At 59.9% G+C, this 12,323-nt stretch overlaps 1 protein-coding gene across 1 annotated transcript; it reads left to right on the top strand.

The window, feature by feature from the left end:
* Positions 1-7,575: 7,575 nt before the first annotated feature.
* On the top strand, positions 7,576-10,776 carry CATSPERQ (catsper channel auxiliary subunit theta). The gene is made up of 5 exons (XM_074946708.1): positions 7,576-7,690; positions 8,998-9,095; positions 9,336-9,528; positions 9,626-9,711; positions 10,470-10,776. The coding sequence occupies exons 1-5, from the start codon at positions 7,576-7,578 to the stop codon at positions 10,599-10,601; spliced, it is 624 nt and encodes a 207-aa protein (XP_074802809.1). The 3' UTR covers positions 10,602-10,776.
* Positions 10,777-12,323: the final 1,547 nt, after the last annotated feature.

The raw sequence follows: 12,323 nt of genomic DNA, 5'->3' as shown, positions 1-12,323 counted from the left end.
GCGCCCGGTGCTACAGAATAAAGGGCTGTTCCTGCAGGGAATTCGTGGGTCTGTCCCCAGGGCCTGGCGCAGATACCGCGGGGAGGGACTTGCCCGCTGCTGCAGCCTGGCAGGGAGTCAGAGCCCTTGGGGGGAGGAGGAGTGGGGAGCTGCAGCCCTCCAAGGCCAGTGGATTCCAGCAAACACATGGCTTTTGTAACCCTGTTTCTCCACCAGGGGCTTTGTGAGGCTTGGAGGACCCCAGGACACAGACCACCTCTCTGGCCCATGCCTCTCCGGAGCTGAATTCCTAGGCTAGGTTGTGGCACTTGTCAGGGTTTCTGGGGTGAATCGCTATCACTGGCTCATAGCAGGAGGGAGCCCTGTCTGTGCCCCCCAGGGAAACTTCCCCAGCCCGGCTCCTTCTTTATACAGGCCAGCAATTTACACACCCTGCCTTGTTCTACCCGAGTGGCCAGTGCCTTGTCTTCTGGACACCTGCAGTGCACACTGACCTGCTACCTCCATGGACACAACAGCCCAGTTCACAGGTCTTACCCCAGTTCATCAGGCTCCTTAGCACCAGGCACTTAGGGTTCTAGTGAAACCAAACTGAAGTTTATTTAACAGAGCCTGAGCCAGAGATTCAAATCAAAGCAAGTAGAAGGGTTTGGAAACGTAAGGTTCCAGGCAAGGGAACAACAAAAGACGCAATCAAAAGTCGACACTCGTTAGCAAGTTCCTGTCCTGTCTAATAGGGGATTTCTCACCCCCGGCCAGTCCTTGCAGCTCGGGCCCACTGTTAATGAGACACCTTCCCCCGTCCCCTGACAAAGTCTGTCCTGTAATGGAGAACCACTTCTGCTTATATAGTCACAGGCTAGTGGCTCTGAGCCCAGGAGCTCGCCTGGGGTTCCCATCTGTAATTCTCCGGCCAGGCCAGCCAGGAAATCCCGGCTGTCTCCATGGCTGTGCCTTGTTCTCAGCATGGCCTAATAGCTCAGACCTGCCTGCTCAGGTGACAAGTTTCACTGGAGTAATAGTAATAGGATGAAATTTAATAGTGAAAAGTGCAAGGTCATGCATTTAGGGATTAATAACAAGAATTTCTTTTATAAATTGGGGACACATTACTTGGAAGTAACAGAGGAGAAGGACCTTGGAGTATTGGTTGACCACAGGATGACTATGAGCTGCCAACATGATATGTCCATGAAAAAAGCTAATGCGGTCTTGGGATGCATCGGGCGAGGTATTTCCAGTAGCAATAAGGCGGTGTTAGTACCGTTATACAAGGCACTGGGGAGCCCTCACCTGGAATACTGTGTGCAGTTCTGGTCTCCCATGTTTAAGAAGGATGAATTCAAACGGGAACAGGTACAGAGAAGGGCTACTAGGATCATCCGAGGAATGGCAAACCTGTCTTATGAAAGGAGACTCAAGGAGCTTGACTTGTTTAGACTAACGAAAAGAAGGCAGAGAAGAGAGATGATTGCTCTCTGTAAATATATCAGAGGGATAAATACCACGGAGGGAGAAGAATTATTTAAGCTCAGTATCAATGTGAACACAAAACAAATGGATATAAACTGGCCTTCAGGAAGTTTAGACTTGAAATTAGATGAAGGTTTCTAACCATCAGAGGAGTGAAGTCCTGGAACAGCCTTCCAAGGGGAGCAGTGGGGGCAAAAGACCTATCTGGCTTCAAGACTAAGCTTGATAAGTTTATGGAGGAGATGATATGATGGGATAGCCTAATTTTGGCAATTAATTGATCTTCGACTACTAGTGGTAGATTTGCCCAATGGCCTGAGGTGGGATGTTCGATGGGGTGGGATCTGAGTTACTACCGAGAATTCTTTCCTGGGTGTCTGGCTGGTGAGTCTTGCCCACATGCTCGGGGTTTAGCTGATCGCCATATTTGGGGTCGGGAAGGAATTTTCCCCCAGGGCAGATTGGCAGAGGCCCTGGGGGTTTTTGGCCTTCCTCTGCAGCGTGGGGCACGGGTCACTTGCTGGAGGAGTCTCTGAACCTTGAAGTCTATAAACCACGATTTGAGGACTTCAGTAGCTCAGACATAGGTGAGGGGTTTGTTACAGGAGTGGGTGGGTGAGATTCCGTGGCCTGCGTTGTGCAGGGGGTTAGACTAGATGATCATAATGGTCCCTTCTGACTTTAAAGTCTATGAGTCTATTATTCAGCAGGTTGGAAAGCCAGGACCCTGCACATCACATCCCTCGCAAGTCGTTTCCCGTCCAGACCTCTTGCAATGGCCACGACAGTCAGCTAGTTCTGAGCTTTTGGCTGAGACCCCACTCGACCCCCTCCAGTGAAGATGGTCAGATACAGGGGTAAGGTTGCTAGGGGTCCGGTTTTCGAGGGGAACATCTGGTCGAGAAGGGGAACTGGCAGCCCAGCTGCCTGGATGTTAAAAGTCCAGTTACCTGCAGAAACCAGCCTCCGCCACCCAGGAGTGGGAGGAGCAGCTGCTGCTGTTCCTGCCCCCCAGCCCAACCGAACTGATTGCTCCCAGACCGGGCTCCAAAGTATGGGCCGGAGCCGTATGGGCGGGGTAACCTGTCTGCCTCTCCACCCCACTCTGCCTCGATTTCTCCAGCCTCTCGCTCCAGGGACCCCCCCGACCTCCCCTTCCATTGTGCCTCAGTTCCCCTCCCTGGCCCCTCGCTCCAGGGACCAACCCCCCCCCACACACACATACACACAGCTGTGCCCAGATTGGGCAGGCCCCGCATCACCTCCTCTCAGCCAGCTCTGCAGGTGGCAGGTGAGTCCTGGGGGATGGGGGGATTGTGATCTCCCAGGGCAGGGCCCTGCTCCTGTATTTCTCTGGAAGGCCCAGCCATATCCTGAGTGCAGAGATCTAAGGCCAATAGGATAGCGGGAGGCAGGCCAGGGTTGAGGGGTTGTATATGGCTATTTCAAAGGCCTTCAAAGGAGCCAGTGTGATGCCAACTCAACTTGGACCTGGGGCCAGGAGAAAAGAAGCTTTGTCCCCATTCTAGAGCTGGGACCTAGCTTGCCCAAGAATGGACCCATGGCCCCCCCAGGACCCCTGCCCCATCCACCCCCCTCCCCTGTCCCCAGAACCAGGCAGGAGGGTCTCGTGGGCCACCATAGTGGGTGCCCACCCTACCCCTAAGAGCCAGAGGGACCTGGCGGGGGGTGAGGTGGGGAGTTCCGGAGGGCTCACCTGGTGCAGCTCCCAGGAAGCATCTGACGGGTCCTCGGCAGCAGAAAAGGACCTAGGGGTTACAGTGGATGAGAAGCTGTATATGAGTCAACAGTGTGCCCTTGTTGCCAAGAAGGCCAATGGCATTTTGGGATGTATAAGTAGGGGCATTGCCAGCAGATCGAGGGACGTGATTGTTCCCCTCTATTCGACACTGGTGAGGCCTCATCTGGAGTACTGTGTCCAGTTTTGGGCCCCACACTACAAGAAGGATGTGGAAAAATTGGAAAGAGTCCAGCGGAGGGCAACAAAAATGATTAGCGGACTGGAACACATGACTTATGAGGAGAGGCTGAGGGAACTGGGATTGTTTAGTCTGCAGAAGAGAAGAATGAGGGGGGATTTGATAGCTGCTTTCAACTACCTGAAGGGGGGTTCCAAAGAGGATGGATCGAGACTGTTCTCAGTGGTAGCAGATGACAGAACAAGGAGTAATGGTCTCAAGTTGTAGTGGGGGAGGTTTAGGTTGGATATTAGGAAAAACTTTTTCACTAGGAGGGTGGTGAAACACGGGAATGGGTTACCTAGGAAGGTGGTGGAATCTCCTTCCTTAGAAGTTTTTAAGGTCAGGCTTGATGAAGCCCTGGCTAGGATGATTTGATTGGGGATTGTTCCTGCTTTGAGCAGGGGGTTGGACTAGATGACCTCCTGAGGTCCCTTCCAACCCTGATATTCTATGATTCTATGATTCTCTGGCTCCTAGGTGGTCGGGGAGTGTAGCTAGGGAGGGAGCAGGGGGAACGGCCGCTCCCCCCACTGATCACATCAAAAGTGTCGCCTTAGGCACTGACTCCCTGGGTGCTCTGGGGCTGGAGCCCCCATGGGGAAAATTTGGTGGGTGCAGAGCCCCCACCGGCAGCTCCCTGCCCCATGCCCAGCCCCAGCTCACCTCGCCTCCGCCTCCTCCCCTGAACGCACCGCCCCGCTCTGCTTCTCTGCCCCCCTCCCCCGCTTCCCGCGAATCAGCTGTTCGGCGGGAAGCCAGGGAGGGCTGAGAAGCAGGTGGTGGTTTCACACGCAGGCCCAGGGAGGCGGAGGTGAGCTGGGGCAGGGAGCGGTGCCCCTGCGCCGTCCCCCCCCCCCAGGTTACCTGCTGTGGCATGGGCAGCCCTCCTCTGGCCCCCGCCATCCGAGCTCACCTCCGCTCCGCCTCCGCCTCCCTGGGCCTGAGCGCGAAGCTGCCGCCTGCTTCTCAGCCTGCCTCGGCTTCCCGCCGAACAGCTGATTCGCGGGAAGCCGGGGGGGGCAGAGAAGCAGAGCGGGGGGCGCCTTCAGGGGAGGAGGCAGAGGCGAGGTGAGCTGGGGCCAGGCACGGGGCGGGGAGCTGCTGGTGGGGGCTCTGCACCCACCAAATTTTCCCCGTGGGGGCTCCAGGGCTGGAGCACCCGTGGAGTCAGCGCCTAAGGCGCCACTTTTGGCTGGTTAAATTTAGAAGCCCTTTTAGAACTGGTTCTCCCTTGTGGAACAACCGGTTCTAAAAGGGCTTCTAAATTTAACAACCAGTTCTAGCGAACCGGTGCGAACCGGCTCCAGCTCACCACTGCCTGCACCCCCCAGAAAAAGCAGTGCAAAGGCTTGGGGGAGTCAGGAGTACTGGTGGAGCTGAGGGAGGGAGAAGGAGCCTTGGAGTGAACCTGGAGGGGTGTTGGGTGTGGGTGGGAGAAGTATGGAACAGATTTGTGGGGGGGTGGAGGGATTGTTGGGGAGCTTCCCCCATGCAGACCCTGGCTGATCCCAAGCCTCTCCCATTCAGACAGGCACATCTGCCCCTGTCCCCATGTGGCCCTGCAGCCCCCTCCCACTCAGCCCCTGGCTCAATGCTGTCACCCCACTAGCTTCTGTAACCCCCCCAGCAGCCCCATGTGCACGACTCTCTGACCCCCCCCCCACACACACACATCCTGTGCCTCTTGTCACGGAGTCCCTGGGCGATGCTCTGGAACTGCTCCCCATGAAGCCAGGCAGGACTCTGGGGAAGTCTCCTTTCTGGGAGCAGCCTGTCTGCAGGACACACAGCTCTCCCAGCTTCCACCTTCCTGGGTCTGACCTCGGAGCATTCAGCCTCCTCTGCCCCTCCGTGCGCTTCCCACAGCGAGTCCACCCGGTGGGATCCTGGGGCAGCCAGAGGGTCCTGCCCCCCAACTCCGCAGTCAGATGTGACTCTCAGCCAGCCAGTAAAACAGAGGTTTATTAGACAACAGGAACATGGTCTAACACAGAGCTTGTAGGTGCAGAGAATGGGACCCCTCAGCTGGGTCCATTTTGGGGGGCAGTGAGCCAGACAACCACGTCTGCACTTCACTCCATGTCCCCAGCCAGCCCCAAACTGAAACTCTCTCCAGCCCCTCCTCCCCTGGGCTTTGTCCCTTTCCCGGGCCAGGAAGTCACCTGATTCCTTTGTTCTCCAACCCTTTAGCTCTCACCTTGCAGGGGGGAAGGACCCAGGCCATCAGTTGCCAGGAAACAGGGTGTCAGCCATTCTCTGTGTCCAGACCCCTGCACACACCTGCCCTCTAGGGCTCTGCAACGATCATACACCCTTATCCCACCACCTAGATACTTAAAGAACTGCATGGGGAAACTGAGGCACCCCCACACTATTCAGAGGAAACATTAAGAACAGTCCCGCTCCGTCACACCTCCTAACCTGGCTCTGTGGGTAGGGTGCTGTGATGAATGCAACCGTGGTCAGCTGTTAGTCTGTTCTGGTGCCACAGCAGCCTCTGGTGGGAGAAAGGCAGAACTGCAGCACTTCTCAGGCAGAATGTATTTTCTGCACAGAAAAACAAATTCTGCACTGGACATGAATTCTGCACATGCGCAGTGGTGCAGAATTCCCCCAGGAGTAAGGGGTGCTCAGCAGGTGCTGTTTGGCCTGGCCACGCCTGGCGCCTGCTGAGTCGGGTTGGGTCCTAGCAGGTGCCTGGGACCTTCCCACTGAAATGTTGCCAGCTGAGTGCTTAGCCAGGAGGTCCTGGCTTTTAAAGGCAAGGCTCCCTAGGAGCCAGAGAGGAAAGCACGGGGTGCCAGCTGGAGCCAGGCTGCTCCCCAGCCCCACATGCCAATGTGCATGCTGCCCAATGTCTTGGTGCTAGTCCCTCCCAAGCCCCCCTGTACTCCCATGCCCTCCCACATTCCTCCTCTAGAGCCTGGTGCCCGGGGCTGAAGACACGGCCTGCTTTGGCACTGCCCTTCTCTGAGCATAGCTGCCACGGAAACGGGGTCCTGGGTTCTCTAGAATTCTGTCCTCCTGTTCTGGAGCCCACAGGGGCCGGTTGCCATGGCGCAGCAGTGCACTCCATGCCACCCGCCACCCACAAGGGCCCTGCTGTTGAGCCTCCCTTGCCACAGACAAGGCCCTTGAATCAGTCTTCGCTGACCCGCTGTTCCCCAGCCGGCACTCTCCAGCTCCTGCAGTTAGGGGGAACTGACAATTGGCCAGGTGACTTGGCAAGTGCTGGGACCGGGGGGCTCTGTGCTGAGCGTGGCAGAGTCTCTGTGGGGTCATGGGTACAGCAGTGGGTGTCTCTCCGGAGCCCCCAGCTGGGGCTGTGATGTTCTCAGCTCGTACTGGCTCAGCAGGGTTGGGGCAGGTCAGTTATTAGATGGGAGACTTCTCAGGATAGAATCGGTGCTGACCCCCAGGACCCAGGTGGTGCTAGGGGCGCTGTGCTGCAGGGAGCTCGATAGGGGGCGCTCTCCTCTCCGAGTCAGCGCTGACCTCAATGCCCCAGCATGGCACTGGGGGTGCTGTGTTGCTGTCAGCAATGCTTGGGGTACTTGCTGCTGGGTGTGCTCTTTTGACAGAGATGAGTCCAAGGTCCTAACTGCCTGTGGTCCTTTGAGATCCCACCCCGGTTTTTGTGACGTGCTGAAGTCCTGGCCAAAGCCCAGCTCGGGGGATTCCATTCTGCCTCTCAGTTCCCCCTGTATTTTCAAGTAGATTGGGGCTTCTTCTGCCCCTACTGTTGTGTGGTGTTACAGCGGCTGTTAAGCAGCTGCTGCATCCCACCCCAGAGGTGGCTGCATATCAGTGGCTGGGGAAGTGGTGGCTGTGGACAGAGTCTATGGAGCCCTTTGGGATCCTCCCAGCTGGCAACATGAGATATTAACTTGGGGCTTGGCTTCTTGGGGCTTTTCCCAGCTCTACCACCGACGCACTGGGTGACCTTGGTGGAGGCACGTCCCAGCTCTGTGCCTTAGTTTCCCCACTGCTGACATGGGCCTGATGAATTCCAGGGTTCACTGTATGTAGCACAGGGTGCATTTCCCTGCTGACTGGCTCCTCGCCCTTCCCTTGACAGCCCCCGTTGGTGTGGGCAGACGCCCACCTCCCAGGAGCAGCCATGCTACGAGGGGCCTTCGTGCTCTGGAACCTCAGCTTCTTCAACGTGGAGAGGACCCTGGCCCGCAGGATGCAGCAGAACGCGCATTACCCCTTCCAGGTGCAGCAGCCCAATGGTGAGGAGCACTCCCCGGCACCAGGCCCTGGAGGTCTCCAGGGTACATGGCCCCATGTCACCCAAAGCTCCTGGAGGTGTTTGAGATGCCCACAAGAGGATGTGTCTGATGCAGCGTCGTGGGGTTGGTGTGTCATGAAGAGGGACCATGAGACTGCCTTCGGCACTCCAGAACCTGCTCTGGAACCCACTAATGTTCTGCACACCCTGCTCCAGAACCTACTGGTGCTCTACCTACTCCTCTTCAGAGCCCAATGGCTTCCTGCCTGCTCTGGAACTCACTAACCTTCTGCACAACCCATTCCAGAACCTACAAATGTTCAACCTGCCCCACTCCAGAATCCACACGCCTCCTGCCTTCCCTGCTCCAGAACCCACTCCAAAACTAGCAAGTGTTGCCCTCCCAGCTCCACAACCAGCCTCCCCTGCTCCAGACTCTGCTCTGGAGCTTGCAAACACTCTTCTTTCCCCTCTCCGAAATAGCAATCGTCTGTCCTCCATTCCAGAGCCCACTCTAGAACTCACTGCCATGCTGGCTCCTGCACTCCAGAACCTGCTCTGGAACCTGCTTCTGTCTGCTCTCCTCCAGAAACTGTTCCGGACCCCACAGAGGTTCTGCCTTCCCCACTCCAGAAACCACAATTGTTCTGTCTTCCTGCTCCAGAGCCAGCAAGAGTTCTGCATTACATACTGCAGAGCCCATTCTGGGACCGGCACTTGTTCTGCCTTCCCTGCTCCAGACTGTGATCTGGAACCCACAAATGCGCTGCCTTCCCTGCTCCAAAATGTGCAACCCTTCAGCTTCCTTGCTCTGGAACCCTCTGGCATTCTGCCTGCCCCAGGGAACTCACTGCCTTGGCGCGAGTGCCTGTGGCACCTTACGCTGACTGGCACACGCCAAAGGGAAGAGGGATAGCTCAGTGGTTTGAGCATCGGCCTGCTAAACCCAGGGTTGTGAGTTCAATCCTTAAGGGGGCTATTTGGGATCTGGGCCAAAACTTGGGGATTGGTCCTGCTTTGAGCAGGGGGTTGGACTAGATGACCTCCTGAGGTCCCTTCCAACCCTGGGATTCTATGATTCTATGATTCTAACAGCCTGCTCCCATTGTGTGCTCGGCCCTGTGGCTCAGGGGACAGAGTGGGCTGGTCTTAGAATTGAAGGTCCCAGGTTTGATCCTTGCTGCTGGCCTGCCTGGGGCAGCCCCAGGCTTGTCCCCCCAATGTGGTGATTCTCCTGGGGCCTTGCTTGCATGGGGACAGGTGGGTCTGGGTCCCGGCCCCATGCTGAGCTCTCTCTATCACCCCCAGTGTTTGTCATGGAGTATTACAAGGACACGCTGTGGAAGGGGGCCCTGATCTTCCTGCTCTGTGTCTTGGGCGGTGTCTTCTACCTCAAGAGTGAGAAGGTAGGAGAGCCCGTGGCTGGTCCCAGGCTGTGCCCCAGAGCCCCCCGACTGGGGCCAGGCAAAGGGCGTCGTTTCCATTCCCCCCCCCGGGTGGGTTATAGCTAACTGGGGACCCCTCACCCCCAAGTCCTCCAGCTACTTTCCCACCCTGGGAGCTGTGACCAGCAGGTCTCTCTCGCTTGCTCGCCCTGCCTCCTCCCCCCAGCTCTGGGTCTTGGCTCCCGGGTCCATCCCCCACAGGTCTCCCAGGATTACTCCGGCTTCTTCATCTACGGGATCCTGGTCGGCCTCTGGCTCCTCCTCAGCTCCATGCACAAGCGGCACCTGGTCATCAACCACGCCCGGGGCTGCTACCAGATCTACATCAAGAGGCAGCTGTGGGAGGAGGGGCCCTTACACCAGATCTACGTCCGGCTGACGGCCCAGATGGACGGTATGGCCCCTGCCCAGGGAGAGGGGCCTGGGGCAGCTGCCCCCCGCACGGGACTCTCACCCCTCACCGGCTGCCTCTGGCCTGTCCTGTCCTGCAGCCTATGGGAAATGCTTCTACAGCCTCATCATCAACGGCTACGGGCTGGAGGTGCTGGCCCTGGCCAGCCTGTCCGACAAGTACGAGGTGAGCAGCCCAGCCTGGCCCTGCTCTGCCGGGCACCGCGCTGGACCCTGGTGCATGCCGCCACCACAGCCACGAGCCCGCTGTGAACCTGAGAGATCAGCGAGAGCTCAATTCTGCCCCACCACCTGGCCTGCAGCCCTGCTAGCCCAGCCCTGGGTGCCCCCCAGCTCTGCCGGTCGACCCACAGCCCCTGCTAGCCCAGCCCTGCCCCCCCCAGCTTTGCCCGTGCCCCTCACTCCCAACCCACAGCTCCTGACAGCCCAACCCTGGGTCCCCCCAAGCCCTGCCAGTGCCCCTCACTCCTGGCCCACAGCCCTGCTAGCCCAGCCCTGCCCCCCCAGCTCTGCCCATGCCCCTCATTCCCAATCCACAGCCCCTGCCAGCCCAACCCTGGGTCCCCCCAAGCCCTGCCGGTGCCCCTCACTCCTGACCCACAGCCCTGCTAGCCCAGCTGAGTTTGCACAGGTTGTTGGCAGGCCGGAGCCTGCTTTGGAGCATGGGGCTCTCAGGACAAGTGTGTGTGGGGGGGTGGTGTTTGGGGGTGCTCATGTTCCCAGGCCCCATGGCAAGGTCAAGCAGTGAAGGGGCCATGGATGCTGGATGCGGAGACACCCTGGGGCAGGTGCTTGGTGGGGGTACGCCCATCTCCGTCCAGATCCCCTCGCCTGGCCTCATGTCCCCACCCCGCAGGTGCCCACCCACTGTCCCTGGGCCTCTGCCCCGGCCTCATGCCCCCTGCCCGGCCTGTCGCCCCCCAGCACATGGAGTTCCTGGGCAGGCGGATCGCGCGCAAGCTCAAACTCAACTACTTCGACTACCTGGATGTGTCCACGCGCCACGTGATCCGCCACCGGCCCCCGCTGGAGCGGGACAGGGACCTGCAGGTTTGAGGGGGGGGCCGTGCCCCAGTAAAGCTTGGCCTCCCTCTCTGCTCGCAGCTGTTTGCACTGGGGGGCCCTGCTGGTCCCCCCCACTCTGGGGCTGGCGGGGGTGGGGGCGGCCCCTGCAGTATATCCACTGGGGCTTTGCCCCATCCCTAGCCCTGGGGCCCACCCTGCAGATCTCCCCCCCGATCCCTCCCCCACCCTGCTGCCGACTGTCACCCCCCTCCCAGCCCCACAGCCAGCCAGGCTTCCCCCCGCCCCTCCACAGCTGGCCCTTGGGTGGGGACATGGAACCAATGGGGGGCTGTGGGAGGGGGGCCGCGGGAAGCAGCCTGGGCACCTCGGCCCGGCCAGCAGCCCCACGTCCTGCCTCAGAGGCTGTGTCTGATGGTCCCTCCTCCGGGTGAGGGCGGGCACCTCCCACGTCGCTCCCTGGGCGACCGGCCATACGGCTGTGCCAACCACCCAATTGAAAAGAGCCCCCGGGCCTGCAAGGGGCCGACCCCCTGTCACGTCCAGGAGGGAGCAGCTGCCAGACCCCCCAGGGGTCTCAAACCCGCCCCTCTCCCGCCACAGAGCTAGCCCTGGGGATTGCAGCGCCCCCAGGCTGCCGCAGTGCTCCGGGCTCCCCCAGATCCGCCTGTTCAGAGCATCACCCCGCTGGCCCGGTTCCTCCCCCGAGGGCTGGCCCAGGCCTGAGGTGCTGGCCAGGAGAGGGCTGGGGCTGACTAGGCTGTGGGCGCGCTTGTCCATGGAGGCTGGGGATGGGCGGTGGTCAGCGAGACCATCCCTGTCCCGTGCTGGGGACATGGGGGATGCTCCAGCCATGCAGGGCAGGGGCACCTGGGGCCGAGGTGTGGCTGGGCACAGCGACCTGGGCCTGGCCTGGCTGCGTCTCTCTGCTCCGGCCTGCTGGAAACCATCGGGCAATGTATCGGCCCATGGCACTGCCCCGTGCGAGCTGCCCTGCACGGCCCCCCAGACAGAGCAAGTCCTGGCCCCTGGGCTAATGGGGGCCCAGTCCCTGCCTCGCCGGCTGAGGTCTGCGGCTTGCTGCCTTCCCTTCTCCTAGCCACGGGGATGCCGTGCCATGTTCCCCCGCTAGGTGGGGCACGTCGCACTCCAACCAGTTCGGTGGCTCCGAGCCCTGGGCTGTGTGTGGGCGGGGGGGCTGGGGCGGTTTGCAAAGCCCAGGATCAAACACATGCACCCCGCCCCCCGGCGCTGTTCTGGCTGAACTGGGCCCTGCAACTGGGGGAGGAGGATGTGTGGGTCGGGGTAAGAGGTGACCAAGGGGATTCCGTGACACTGAGCAGGTCCCGTCCCTGTCTGTGCCTCAGTTTCCCCATTGGACATGGGGCCAGGGAGCCCGAGAGTGCTGAGGTGTGTGAAAGATGCCGGTGGTCGGTGGGCCCCCAGCCCAGAGAGCAGCGCCCGTCGCTGCAGGGCAGTGCGGGGAGTCGGGCACTAGCCCAGCGCCTGCTTGGAGGTGCCCTGTGCTGGCGAGGGAGGGGTGCTGGGGCTGGCCTGGCCAGAGCACGTGTTCACGCAGCCCGTGTGACTGGCAGCCAGCCGTGGGCACGGCTGAGCCCAGCCGGTCTCCTGCTGGCAAAGGGCTCTGCCCTCCGGTTGGCAGCTGCCCCGGGGCCAGGTCCTCCTGGGCTCCTCCGTGCTGGGCTGAGGTGCGTAGAGACACGCACCTGCCTGCCCTGCCTTAGCACACACAGA

Source organism: Natator depressus, chromosome 2 (genome assembly GCF_965152275.1).
Source record: "Natator depressus isolate rNatDep1 chromosome 2, rNatDep2.hap1, whole genome shotgun sequence".
Classification (NCBI taxonomy): Eukaryota; Metazoa; Chordata; order Testudines; family Cheloniidae; genus Natator; species Natator depressus.
The sequence above is the reverse complement of the archived record's forward strand: the minus strand, read 5'-3'. Positions and strand labels throughout refer to the sequence as shown.